Genomic DNA, 15,218 nt, shown 5'->3' with positions numbered 1-15,218 from the left:
GGGGCCTATTCCATCATCAAGCTAGCCAAGAAGTCCTCTGTTATGGTAATGTTCCATTGTAGTATTAGTAACCTTCCATGTTACTTGAGTAATATAATCATACATAGTATTGTTAATATCATCTGAGCAGTTCAATAACCACATACTATGGGTTCCCCAATTGACAATTGTATGATTAGCTATAAACATTAATTTTCTTGGTTTGGCCTGACATTTGTCCCAATGATCAGGAATATATTTAAAGTTCTTATTAGTAAACCCTTGGCATGCTGTTCTTTGTTTTTTCCCTAATTCTTTCTCTAAAGTTTCAGTAGTATAAACATGGTTTACTGACAAAGAAAGGGCAGTAAATAATCCAAGTAGTGTCCGAAAATCCTTTTCTGGAGGCAGGACGAAAGCCCAAGTTTGTCGACTAAAGTTTATACATAATCCTGGGGCCCATACATAAAGGAAGGACTTCATAACCTAGAACGATATTAATTAGTTTTTCTTTTTCTTCAGGATGAGAGGGCCCCTCCAAGTTCTAAGGAGGAGGCATATGTGTTGACTCATTAGTGGATATGGTTGGTCTTATATCTGTCCATTTTACAACCTACAATAAAAAAGGGGGGTTAGGTATATAAGCCCAGTAAGTGTGATCAATAGGTCAGCCTGAGCGGGGGAAGCAAAAGCAAGCAAAGCAAGCATAGCGAAGAAAAATATTTTTAGGATTCCGAGGCATTTCCTGTTGAGAAATCAGGTTTTTAGTTTAGTTAGCAAGGGTTTTTATCTGTCCCCAAATAGGGAGATCATAAGGTCGATGACGTCGAGTGCGGCGTTTTTTGGAAATATTTAATGTCGCCATGGCTTATATTGGAATTCTTTCTTCCTGGGTTTTTTGCTGTTGTCAAAACATCTCTTTGTGGTAAGTTTAAAAACTATAAAACAAATAAGGCTATATTAACAACAGTTATAAAAAGAGAGGAAAGCAATAACGATGAAAACATTCTTAGGAAATATTTCAGTCTAAAAGAAAAAAAATCATTCAGAAATTTGTTTGGGACTAGTATTTGGCTGTGGTTTGTGTTATTTGGGGCAAAGGATTAGGAGTAACCATTCAAATATTTTTTCCTAAGTGAAATTATTGAAAACGTGATGCAGAACAACTTGACAAATGAAATGTTGCTCACATCCAAATATATTTGACCTTGTCCTTGAAAAAGAAATGCAGCTTAGCAACTGTTGAATCTCACTGTTCAGTGTGTTAAAGAGGATGATTACACTTCCAAGACAGACCTGAAAAGAAGGCAAACATTCCACATTTCTGATATTCTTAGGAACAAATAATCCATTCGGGAAATGGTGTCTTTTTTTTTTTTTTTTTTTTATGCCGTTTTTGCCCTGCTTTAAGAATCTTACAGATTGGGAACAGAAATAAAGTCACACCAACAATAGTTATAGGCTTAAAGACTACACTACATCAGAATCTAGTAAAGTTTGCTCTGGACAAGGAAGACAAAAGTGTTCCTGTGTATTTTCTCTTATTTAATTTTTTATTTGCAGCTACAGTGTGTAATGTGTTTGTCCAATCATGTCTTTGTGGACTATAAGGAATGTCTGCAATCTGTTTAATAGAGAATGAATGTAAAAATTGTTTGAACTGCTTAGAAATATAGGCAGAGTCATTGTCTGTTTTTATAGAATTAGGTGTTCTCATTATTGTGAAGTAAGTTGATAGGTGAGTTATAACATGTTGTGTATTCTTACCTTAGAGGGGTGTTGCCCCTAGAAAAGAAGAATTTGTATTAATCGAGACATGTAAGAAGGAAGAGGAAGAAAGTTCAGGACAATGAGTTACATCAATTTGCCATAAAATTTTCTTTCATTTGTCATAAGCCTTTTTAAAATTCTAGCACTAAATATCTTTAAAAGTTAAAAGGCCAAAACAAAGTATGATAGCATAATAAACAAATCCAATGTTTATTTTAAATAAACATACTATACTTTGTGGTTTTCATTGTGATCCACCCAAGCATTTCAACTGCATTTTCTAATATATTTGCAGCCTGAATGTATCTGCTGACCAAAGTTAATTCTATTAAATATTGTTTTCCTAGAATTTTTCTCGTTTCCAATTTGGTTTAATTTGGAGAAAGAACATTTGCTGTAGCTAGAATGACAATGAAAAACTAGTCTAGTAAAGTTCATGTAAATACCACTTTATTCTATAATAAATGTTTCAACAATTAAAAAAAATATTTTTGTATTCATCATTTTATTTGCCATTTCTTATATCTTTCTATTAAAAGCATATATTTTACTTTTCTATAGCAACCATGAAATGTCTTGTATGTTAGCATTTTATAGACCATTGAACATATTTCTCAAATCATATTATATTATATATATATCCATTCATATATAAATATATATTTATATTCATTAACAGCTCAAAATCTCTTTAGCTCTTTTGCAAGAAAAACCCCTTTTAAGAGTAAGCCAATGTTTAGCAATTAACGTTTTAAAATCTTACTTTATTTGGATATGACCTAGCCATTTACAAACTTTTACTACTTAGTTTAGCACAACTCTAGAAACCTAAGTCATTTCAATCCCAAGAGATGGCTCCAGATTATAGATAATAGATCATTTTATCAAAAATATAATTATTTTTAATAGAGCTTATCTAAAAGTTTTTATTTTATCTATATATTTGTGTATATATATATATATAAAGAGTTACCCTTTTGTTGACAAACTTAGTTTACCTTAAACCAAGGCATAATAAAAGTATTATATAATGTTAATGACTCAAGACATGTCTCAACTAGATTAACAAATAATTATATTTAAATCACATTTACATTTAAATAAACATTATATCTAACATTGAATATCCTTTAGTTTATGTAAAGCTGAATCTAAATAGAGCTCATTAATTTTACACTATTTAAAAACAAAGACATACATTGAGACATAGATAATTTTAGATACATAGGCATAGTTTTCTATTTGAAATTTAAAATATCTTTTTGTTTTATTTATTTATTTTAGCTCCACCAATTTGTTAATGGCTGGAGTCTTAGATAGAGTGGTCTGTGTATCTCAAGGACATGATAAGAGTTAACTTAAGGTTTTTTTTTAGGCCTATTTTTGTTTTTTAGGCAGAACTGGAGCTCTAAAAAAAAAATTTAACAAGTTAACTTTTTTTTTAACTGCACGTGCAAGAAGAATCGGTTTTGCAATTTTAAAAAATATTTTATTTTTATCAGTTTTTTCTGGAGTCTAAAGAATATCATAGCCATTTAGTGTCAAAAATATTATTTTTTTTTGTAGCTATAGTATATTATTAATGATATATGTATGAGGGAATTGTTGTCACATAGGAAGTAAAGCCTTGGCTACAAAATTTTGACAAACACCAGGACTGTTATGGAGACAGCAATGGCATCTTATTTTAGTACTCTTGTCTGGAGAATCTTAGGGACGGGGGAGCCTGGCGGGCTGACATCCATGGGGTCGCATGGAGTAGGACACGACCGAAGTGACTTAGCAGTAGCAGTAGCAGGACTTTTAAGCATACCTTGAGGTAACATAGTCTATTGGAATCTTTTATGAGGCCCGATATGATTAGGATAAGGGAGAGAGAAAGTGAATCTCTGTCGGTCTAAAGGGTGTAAAGGTATATTTAAAAAGCAATCTTGTGAATCAGTAATAATAATGTGCCAATTTTGAAGAACAGTAATAGGTGATGGGATCTCTGGTTGCAAAAAAGAGCAAGATTTTTTAATATGTTTTAATTTTAATTGTGTGTTTATAAGTTTTTTAGTAGCTTGTAATTTTTTTTTCATAAGGGGCCATAAATGTTTGGAAATAATAGTAATATCAGATCCACTGTCGAGGAGACCAGAAAATCTTTTACTATTAATTTTGATATTTATATTTGGTCGGGCATACTCAGATACTAATGATGTCTACAAAGATTGTTTTTGATCTGTACTTTTAAACCCATCTGTCTATACATTATTAGAGGAATTAATAGAAATGTAAGGTAAAAGAAGTAATTGAGCAATTTTGTCCCCCTTTTTGAATTGTCATAGAATCTGAGATGACATCAGAATTTGAATCTCTCCTTTATAATCTGAATCAATTATTTTAGGGTGAACAGTAATTCTTTTAGAAGTCAGACTAGATCGGCCAAGCAAAAGACCAAAAGTTTGTGGGGGCAGGGGTCCAAAAAGTCTGGTAGGCACTCTAGTAGGGACTGCTTGAGGGTAAGGAAAAAATCATTTAGCGCTGGTATATCGACGGCAGCACTGCTGGATGTTGAGGGTTTGAGGGAAAAGATAGAACTTGCCCCTTTTTAAATGATTTTTATCTCCATAGTTAAAGCATCTTTTATTTTTTTTTTTAAAGGTAGTAGCCATTGTCTCAATCAGCATTTGTATCTTTTGAGTTTTTGATCTTAGATTGCAATAAGCTTTTAAATAATCAATAATAATCTTAGTCTCACAAATTGTAGCTATAGCTCTTTGACATTTTTGATTTGTATTTTTATAAGCAAGTAATTTTTCTAGCTGTTTTTTGGTTTTTTTTTTTGATTACAGTATGGGAAATAGCAGCTTTTAATCTAGTTTAAAAATTAGCATAACTTTTCATTAGGTTCTAACAAAGGAGAGACTTTTGGAGTTGTGACTGTTGGCAGAGGAGAAGCATTTGGAGCAGCTGGGGCAGGGCAAGTAAGAAAATTCTGAGATATTTTGTATTGTTTTAATTGGGCCTTTTGTAAAGTTTAATCATTTAATTTATATTTATGTAATAAGTGTTCTGTCTGTTGCTAAATATTGGAAGGGCTAGAATGTACCTTGAAATGGCAAAATTATAGCTTTAATAAGAGCCCATAGGGGCTAGAGATCAATTGGAATATTTTTTCTTTGTTTGGCTGCTCATTTAACATTTTTTTTGACCTGGAGCCAAATTTTTATATTAAAACTGCATTTATCAGGAAACTAAGGATTATGTTTAACTACTGTTTGAAGGCAAGCCTCTATTTATTGCCGTGAAGCCAGAAGTCCCTGAAATTTAAACAAATGGTGAAGTAAAGTAGAAAAATAATGGGGCTGGCCAGCCGTTTAACCCATGCCTTAGTACTTACCGACCTCAATAGGTCCCTGAGTCAGTCCGCCCGATATGCCACGTGTACCAGTGTCCCTGTTCGGGCGCCATTTGTTGGGGTCCTTTAATGGACCGGAACCTTGTGGTGCGGAGTCGACGATAAGAAAATGAAAGAGAGAAAGAGAGAGAGAGAAAGAGAGAGAGAGAGAGACAAAAAAGACCCGGGGACCCAAGCTCTGATGGAGCAAAGGTGCTTTAATGATTTTTCTATGAGTATATATAGGCTGCAGTACAAGAAACTTCTTTCGGGAATGATAGAGATCAGAAAACCAAACGTACAGCAACCGTTACCAAGGGACCAAGGGGTAACGTTAGTCACAAGGTCAGGACACATCCATATCTCAAGTAAGGGGAAGGAGATTAAGCTGTTTTGTCCTAAGGAGAATGTTTACTAAAGGAGACTCATGCTTGCCTCACATAATGACCTCAGTCCCTGGGAGCAGCGTGCTGTTCCACTTGAAGAGGGACAAAGGACTCATGAGAGACAGCACGTAGGAATCCTCCCGTCAAACATTCCCTGACAACTGAGAACATATTACTAGAAAGTTAGTCTGGACATCTGTTCCTAAGCGACTTAAAAGGGGCTTCCAGACCACAGATTAAGCAACCACACAACTACCATTTCTGGTCTGGGATATGCAGGTGCATATTTCAGCTGGAGTTCTGCAGCAGGGAAGCTCTCTTTTTTCAAACCCTGGGGTTTTTGTTTAGCTTTTCCCATTACTTCAAGCACTGTGAGCTCCCAGAGAGCACAGAAATACTCTGCAGAATCTTCCAGCTGTAAGTCTGAAATGGTGAGGCTGATGGATTTACGAGCTTTCTGAAAATTTACAGAGTAGCGGCCATTCCTTGCATTCTGGCTAGAAGAAACCTGACCAATAAGGTAAATCATCTCTCCATTGGGAAGCAGCTTGTACCAAAACATGTAATAATAGCTCCAGGTTGTTCTATACTGACAGTTCAGGGTGACTGACTGTCCCAGTTGACCAGATATGTCTGGCTGGTCTTGAATAACTTTCTGCGCCACACCAGATCCTGTGGGGGGAAAAAATCAGGAAACAGAGCTGAAATAATGAACAAAATAATGTAGGAATTAGACTAATTTGGGGCCCAAAGAAAACCCAAATTGAAATCATAATAAGTATGCTTTTCTCCAACCCTCCCTTCCTCCCCAAGTCCCTGTGAAGCACCGTGTGCCTGGGGGCAGACCTTTCACCCTAAACACTCCTACCCTTGTTTGGAAGTATCCCTACCAGAGAAAGTGAAGGCCAGGAACACCCAGAGCAGACTGGAGAGCGGCATGAGGCATGGGTTCCCCTGCACAAATGTGCTGAGTCCTGCCTCAAGCTGAGAGTACAGTGTCTTTGGGTGCCTGGCAGCACATATACATACTACCCGGAACCTGTGTGACTCCCCCCAACGGGAAGTGGGGTTTGTCATGTTCATAGCCCATGTGGTCTGTGCCATGTGTGAAGAAAGTTTGGCTCACCACAAACTTTATTTTGTCTACTTGTCTTTCCCTGTCAATTGAGTTAGGCAGATCTTGAAAAGGAGTACGGAAAAAAAACAATTAGTATTAATGGTATGAGCTGAGGGGAACTGAACTTTAAACAAGTTGACAAATATTGATAATCATTCAGTAAAGTAATTTTACCAGCTCATTTAAGATAGAATTTAGCATAGGATATGAACTCTTCTTGTAACTTACTTACTGGTCATTCATTTAGCCTATGCTTACCTTTCCTCCATTCAGAAACAATGTCTTTTTTAAAACACACAGGTTTTCAACTTTCTTGGTGAAAAGCTATCTTATCCAAAATAATTATTTTTTTTCTTAATTGGGTGTTAGGGCTCTATTTAGATTTTTTAGTAAATAAAATTACTTTAACATGAAATGAAGAAACATCAGTTCTTCTGACTTTCAGAATCTATTCATTTGTATGTGTTTTTATGAAACTGTAACAGGAATAAAATATTATTTTTCTGAAATCTGACACCGAATCTTATTTATTAGACTTTGAGGAGGATCAGGATATTCAGTCTTGTGCCTCTACAAGGAGAATTGAACTTATTAGATCATGTGCCCTAGAATTGTACTGATGCCACTCTGAAAGCTATAAGATATTGATGAAGAAAATTGAAGATAATGCAAATAAATATAAAGATATTTCATGTTCATGGGTTTTAAGAATTAACAATGTTGAAATATCCTCTGAACCAGAGCAATCTACAGATTTAATGCAACCCCTTTCAAACTAGTTATGGCATTTTTCATGCAACTAGAACAAATAATCCTAAAATTTGTATAGAACCACAAATTATCACAAAAGACCACAAATTATCAAAGCAATTTTGAAAAAAAAAAAAAGAACAAAATTGAAGGTATCACACTCCTTGACATCAAAATATGCTTCAAAGGTGTTATAACCCAAAATGTACATTGCTGGCCCAAACACAGAGATTCAGTCAATGGAACAGAATAGGGAGTCCAGATTTTAACCCTTGTATACATGGTCAATCAATCTACAACAAAGGAGGCAAGAATAAGCAATGGGGGAAAAACTGATTCTTTTACAAGTGGTGTTAGACAACTGGACAGCTACATGTTAAAGAATGAAATTAGAATATTTTCTCAGAGCATATACTAAAATAAACTCAAAATGGATTAGAGACTTAAATACATGACCTGAACTCATAAATTCTTAAAGGAAGTATAGGCAATCTGTTTTATGACATTCATCTTTGCCATATTTTTGTATCTATTTCCTCAGGCAAGGACAAAAAAAAAAAAAAAAAAACACAGAAAATAGGACCTAATTAAATTATTTTTCACAGTGAAAGAAACCATTCACACACAAAAAAGGCAACCTATCAAATGGGAGAAGATATTTGGAAGTGATCAGTCAATAAGGGGTTAATGTCCAGAATATATAAAAAAACTTTTGCACACAATATCAAAACCACAGGCAGAGGACATGAATAGGCATTTTTCCAAAGAAACATACAGATGGCAAACAGACACATGAAAAGATATTCAACATCTCTAATCATCAGGTAAATGCAAATCAAAACCAAAATCACCTCACTCCTACCAGAATACTATCATGACAAAAATGAAAAATAATTGAGTATTGTCAAGGATGTGGAGAAAAGGGAAAACTTGTGCATTCTTGCTGGGAAAGTAAACTGATGTAGCCTCTATTTAAAACAGCATGAAGATTCCCCAAAATAATAAAAATATAACTACTATATGATTCGGGGTTTCCCAGTGGCTCAGCGATAAAGAAGCCAGCTTCAATGCAGGAGACACTTCAATTTTGATCCCTGGGTCAGGAAGATCCCCTGGAGTAGGAAATGGCAGCCCACTCCAGTATTCTTGCCGGGAAAATTTCCAGAGACAGAGGATCCTGGTGCTCTATGTTTCCATGAGATTGCAAAGAGTCAGACATGACTGCAATGACTTAGCATGCACATGCATTATATGATTCATCAATTCCATTCCTGGGTATCTATCAGAAGAAAACAAAAACACTAATTCAAAAATATGTATGCACCCAAATGTTCACTGCAGCATTATTTCCAATAGTGAAGATATATAGAAACAACCTCAGTTTTCACTCATATGAATGGATCTAGTATATATATATGAGGGTGTGTGTGTGTGTATACAGTGGAATATTACTAGCCATAAAAAAAGAATAAAATTTTGCCAGTAGGGACAGCATGATAGACCTGGAGGATATCACACTTACTGAAATGTCAGATAGAGAAAGACAAATACTGTATGCTTTCACTTTTATATGAAATCTAAAAAGCAAAACAAATTAACGAATATTACAAAACAGAAACAGACTCAGACATATAGGGAACAAACTACTGGTTACTGCAAGGGAAAGGATGGGTGTAGAGGTGAAATAGGTGGAGGGGATTAAGAGGTAGAAACCTCCACTTATAAAATAAATAAATTAAAACTATGTAATGTGCAGTGAAGGGGAAGAATCCACCCTGCCAAGAACTTGACTGTAGCCAGTGAAACTGATTTTAGACTTCTTGCATCCAGAACTGAAAGAGGATAAATTTGTTTCAAATGATCAATTTATGTATGAACACTGAACAAATATTTTCTGTTTGCTTTGCCCCAGTCATCGGATAAGATGTGACTATTTGCAATTTGCAAATGTGAATAATTGCAATTGTGAGTTATTTGTATTTGTATTTATGGTAAGGCAAATTTGAATATTCTTGAGACACCCAACTAAACTGGATAATATCTTTATTGGAGTTATTTTCTCTCCTTTTAGGTCCTTTCACTTTTTATCATTTTGGAGTCCAGCATATTGTGTTTAAATATTTACTTTAAATCTGTCGTCTTATCTAGATTCTCTCCTAACTACAAGTCAGAGGTTCTAGTGCAGAAGGAGATACAGGAGATATTCAGAAGGGAAAAGACCAAATCCAAAATTCGTTGGGGCAAAAAGTGTTTGTGGTTAAAACTGTACCAGTGTAGGTAAGGAATACTAAACAGTGCAGATACCTGGTAATGGCGTCACGGTGTGACTGAGGCTGGAGGAGGGGCTGAGCCCCGGGAGGGTTCCTGTAGAGGCCACAGGTGCCTGGGGAGCACCGTACTGCGCAGCACAGATGTAAGTGCCCGAGTCTGTGGTCCGCGAAGAGGAAACTGCAGTGAGCTGCGGTGTTCTGTAGGGACTGTCATGGCGTTTAATCTTCCATCCTGCTCTGTCCCTGAAGGAATGTAAAACAGACGGATGAGGCGGCCCCTGGGGTTCTCATGGAACCACTACACACTGTCTGCGAGGGTAGAGAAATTACATCGCAGAGTAGAGCTGGCTCCCTCCTGTAGACTCAGGGCTGGGGGACTCTGCTCCACATCCACCCCTCTCACACCTGAGGAGAAAGAACAGTCGTAGGAGAGGGTCACAGTAGTATAGTGTAAGTCACTCAGTCATGTCCCACTCTTTGTGACCCCATGGACTATATACAGTTCATGGAATTCTCCAGGCCAGAATACTGCAGTGGGTAGCCTTTCCCTTCTCCAGGGGATCTACCCAACCCAGGGATCCAACCCACATCTCCCGCATTGCAGGTGATTCTTTACCAGCTGAGCCACAGGGCTCCTGCAAAACCCTGAACGTGTCCTCAGAAAGAGAAATTAAGGAATCAATATCATTCACCATTGCAACAAAAAGAATAACATATCTAGGAATAAACCTATTTAAGGAAACAAAATACCTGTATTCAGAAAACTATAAGATACTGATGAAAGAAATTAAAGATGATGTAAACAGATGGAGAGATATTCCATGTTCCTGGGTGGGAATAATCAATATTGTGAAATGACTATACTACCAAATGCAATCTATGGATTCAACGTGATACCTATGAAGTTACCAATGGCTTTTTTTCACAGAACTAGAACAAAAAATTTCACAATTCATATGGAAACACAAAAGACCCTGAATAGCCAAAGCAGTCTTGGGAAAGAAGAATGGAGCTGGAGGAATTAACCTTCCTGACTTCACACTATACTACAAAGCTACAGTCATCAAGACAGTATGGTACTGGCAGAAAAACAGACCAGTGGAAAAAGATAGAGAACCCAGAGGTAAATCCACACACCCATGGTACCTTATTTTTGACAGAGGAGGCAAGAATATACAATGGGGCAAAGACAGCTTCTTCAATAAGTGGTGGTGGGAAAACTTGACAGCAATGTACAAAAGAATGGAATTAGATCATTACCTAAAGCTATACACAAAGATAAACTCAAAATGGATTAAATACCTAAATATATGACCAGAAACTATTAAACTCTTAGAGGAGAACATAGGCAGAACACTCGATGACATAAATCAAAGCAAGATCTATGACCCACCTCCTAGAGTAATGGAAATAAAAACAAAAATAAACAATTGGGACCTAATTAAACTTAAAAGCTTTTTCACAACAAAGGAAACTACAAGCAAGGTGAAAAGACAACCCTCAGAATGGGAGAAAGTAATAGCAAGGGAAACAACTGATAAAGAATTAATTTCCAAAATATACAAGAAGCTCATACAACTCAACAACAACAACAACAACAACAACAACAAAAAACCCTATCAAAAAGTGGGAAAGGGACCTGAAGAGACATTTCTCCAAAGAAGACATACAGAGGGCTAACAAGCACATGAAAAGATGCCCAACATCACTCATTATCAGAGAAATGCAAATCAAAACTACAATGAGATACCACCTCACACCAGTCAGAATGGCCATCATCAAAAAGTCTACAAACAATAAATGCTGGAGAGCATATGGAGAAAAGGGAATGCTCTTGCATTGCTGGTGGAAATGTAAATTGATACAGCCACTATGGAAGAAGGTATGGAGACTCCTTAAAAAGCTAGGAATAAAACCACCGCATGACCCAGAAATCCCACTCCTAGGCATATACCCTGAGGAAACCAAAATTGAAGAAGACACATGTACCCCAATGTTCACTGCAGCTCTGTTTATAATAGCTAGAACATGGAAGCAACCTAGATGTCCATCGACAGGTGAATGGATAAAGAAGCTGGTACATATATACAATGGAATACTACTCAGCCATAAAAAGATATGCATTTGAATCTGTTCTAATGAGGTGGACGAAACTAGAGCCCATTGTATAAAGTAAGTCAGAAAGACAGATATAAATATTGTATACTGACACATATATATGGAATCTGAAGAGATGGCACTGATGAATTTATTTTCAGGGTAGCAGTGGAGAAACAGACACAGAGAACAGACCTATGGACAAGGCAGGAGAAGAGGAGGGAGAAGGGGAGGTGTATGGAAAGAGTCACATAGGGACGGACAGCACCGTGTGTGAGAGAGGGCCAGCGGGAGTGTGCTGTGAGACTCAGAGCAGGGCTGAGGGCGCAGGAGCTCAGACGGGGGCTCTGAGACGGGCCAGGGGCGGGCAGGAGGGAGACGGGAGGAGGTCTGGGAGGGGGGACATGGGTGTACTATGGCTGATTCTTGTTGCTATGAAAGAAAACCACACAATTCTGTAAGGCAATTATCCTTCAATTAAAAAAATTAAAAATAATAAAAAGAATGATATCTATCATCTTTAGATCTTACAAGGAATAGGTGGCAAAAAAAAAAAATAAGATTTGCTGCTGGAGAGGCACATATAGGTTTGTGGGAATATTAAATATTTTTTAAGATGAGAAAGCTTGAATATTTTAAATGCTGGGAGGGAATTAGCAAGAAAATCTTGAAGAGTCAGACCAAAGTTTGTATGATCAGTGGGCTGAAGTGCCAGAGAATTCAGACAGAATAATGTGGGTAAAGCATTTGGGCAGAGGGGTACCATTTCAAAGTAAGAGAGACACCTTTTTTATTATTATGGGAGAGAACGTAAACTATATGTGTAAAACAGGAATGTTTTACCTAGGATGCAGAAAGTTGAGGAGGATTCATTTAATGATACGAATTGTCTTTATTGTCACCTACCATGACTCATCAAATTTGGTCGGTTGGCTATTTTAGGAGAGTACAGAGTCAAAGGAGATATAAATGATATATTATAGAAACATGAAAAAGTTTTCATTCACCATTTCATTTACTATTGATGTTAAAAGCCACAAATATATGGAGGCAAACTTCAGTAAGACTGTATGATTCATATGGATGGATGGAGTAATTTTGTCTTCTAGGGATTATGGTTTAAGTACGTAAGAGTGGGAAGCATAGACATGTGTTGGTTTGAGGGATGTAATGAGGTTAAGGTGTCCTCAAGGGTTGCCATGTGGGAGGTTTCCAGTCCACCTGCATATCCAGCTTCACAAACCAGCTTTCGTTCATCAGTGCACATGTCAAAAGCACCCTGTGGTCAAGCTGTGACTCATCTGCTGAATGTTCCTTGTATGTCAGGAACAGTAATAACAGGTGAGATTAAAGAATAGTGTGGAACGGCCCCTATCCTTGAGGAACTTGTACTAGTAAAGTGTCAAAAACCAAACAATATTCATAACATTTTAAATATTGCTTTTGCAAAATTGTGTACAAAATACTATAAGAGGAAGAAGACAAATAAATATAAGGTGTAAAATCTTTTATAAAGTAAATGTGACATTTACTGAGTCCTGAAGTTTGAGTAGGCTTTTGCAAACTTGAGAAAAGAATAATATATATGAGAAGAAAATATTAAAATGAGTTCATTATGTCTGATGTTTAGAAATCTTGGGGTAGTGGTGGGGATGAGGATGAAAACTTCCTGGAAGTAATACTGTAGATGGCCACAGAAACCTTGATTTTCATTTGTGGGTCATCGTGAGCTACAGAAGGTCTTGAAATAGAATAGCAATCTAATCCAAAAGTGTGTTTTAGAATGATTACTTTAGAGAGTTTGGAGTGGTAGGAGCTCATGGGTAAAGGATATATTTAAGAAGTTATTCCAACCAACTTGGTGAGAGATTATGAGAACCTGAACCAGGATAGTAACAAGGCAACTAAAAAGAGGTGGTTGAATGTGAGAGATATTTAGAAGACAGGATTGATGTGACTTCATGTATCAGTCAACTTTGGCTAGCATAAGACTTAGTACAAAGAACCTCACAATCTCAGTGGCTCACAGGAACAAGTTTAATGAATGGTCCACTGTGTGTTACTTGTGGGTCAGCTGCCATCCCAACACGGTGGCTCTGCTCTTGCACACAAGGGGATTCAGGTCTGCTCCCATGAGTTGTCTCTTCATTCTGAAACTTGTGTCTGCTTCACATTATGGAATAAAACCTGAAAGGACAACCACTATCTGGTATGTGCAGGGAAGAAACAAAAGAAGGCATATCATGTAAATATATTTAGTTTTAACTAGGATATAAATACCCACTCACAGTTTATTGGTCAAACATGGTCACATTGTTATGTCCAAAGTCCACAGTGTGGTGAAGTATCGGAAATACACTCTGGCTAAAGGTTAGCATAGCAAGAGTGAGAGAGAACAAGTAGTCAACAAACAATATATACTATTGCTTTTGGGCTTTCCAGGTGGCACAGTGGTAAATAATCTGCTTGCCAATGCAGGAGATGCAAAAGACGTTGGTTCAATCCCTGGGTCAGGAAGATCCCTTGGAGAATAAAATGGCAACCCACTCCACTATACTTGCCTGGAAAATTCCATGGACAGAGGAGCCTGGCTGGCTATAGTCCATGGGGTCACACATGCACACTTGGAAATGAGCTACATGAGAGTGAGCTTATAGGGCAGTCACAGGTTAACCATTCTAGGGAAAAGAAGATGTATTAACTTCCAATATTTAAGAAAGGTTTTTGTGAAGACCTAGATGAAATCAATAATAAAAATAACTTGCTTTTCCCATTTTTCTCTTTTGTTCTTTTTGTAAAATTTGAAGAACATGCCTTAAGTGAATTAGTTGCTCACAGTAACAATCTCTTGTATAAGATCTTGTCCCGTTTATCAGAGCAGATGGTTCAGTTCTGGTGATGAAGTCTTTATGGCTGCTAAGTTTCCAGGTTCACACTCAAATACTTGGCTCACAAAGTCATAATAGTGAGAGATTTGTGATTTAAAAAAAATTATTTTAGCTATCATGTAATTTTCTTCAAGTGCATGTGACTACATGATAGAGAAAACTAGAGGGCTAGAGCCCACCATATCAAAACATGTCACCTTATACTTGAAATTCAGAAGTGAAATCTTTCCCTCCAAAATACTCAGCAACCAAAAACATTTTGGCTGCTGACTTACAGCTATTCAGAATGGTCCAGAATCTTGCTGAAAAGCCATATACTTTGAATCTTTATTTTCTTTCCATGGGTGTCATAGCAGTCTCCAAATGAGCCAGACTGGACTCATTTTTCCATATGCTATCTTTTGAACACTGTCCTGTGGCTCCTTTCTTTCTTGTAACTACCCCAGTATACAAGTAACAAAACTAAGGTTAAAATATTTATTAACTTCTTTTTTGCTGTAATTCAGTTGAGTTGGAATATGCCTATACCTACCCTCTTAAATGCCTTTATATTGCTTTACTTACCAGGGGTTATTTCTA

At 36.7% G+C, this 15,218-nt stretch overlaps 1 gene segment (V, D, J or C); it reads right to left on the bottom strand.

Moving 5' to 3' along the window:
• LOC122705821 overlaps window positions 1-6,512 on the bottom strand; it is a 34,420-nt gene extending 27,908 nt beyond the window's left edge. Inside the window, 2 exon segments of the V gene segment in view lie at window positions 5,774-6,189; window positions 6,408-6,512. Of these exon segments, the coding sequence occupies window positions 5,774-6,189; window positions 6,408-6,456 (465 nt within the window).
• Between the last annotated feature and the right edge of the window lie 8,706 nt (window positions 6,513-15,218).

Source organism: Cervus elaphus, chromosome 12 (assembly GCF_910594005.1).
Source record: "Cervus elaphus chromosome 12, mCerEla1.1, whole genome shotgun sequence".
Taxonomy (NCBI): domain Eukaryota; kingdom Metazoa; phylum Chordata; class Mammalia; order Artiodactyla; family Cervidae; genus Cervus; species Cervus elaphus.
This window is presented reverse-complemented; position numbering and strand designations above follow the sequence as displayed.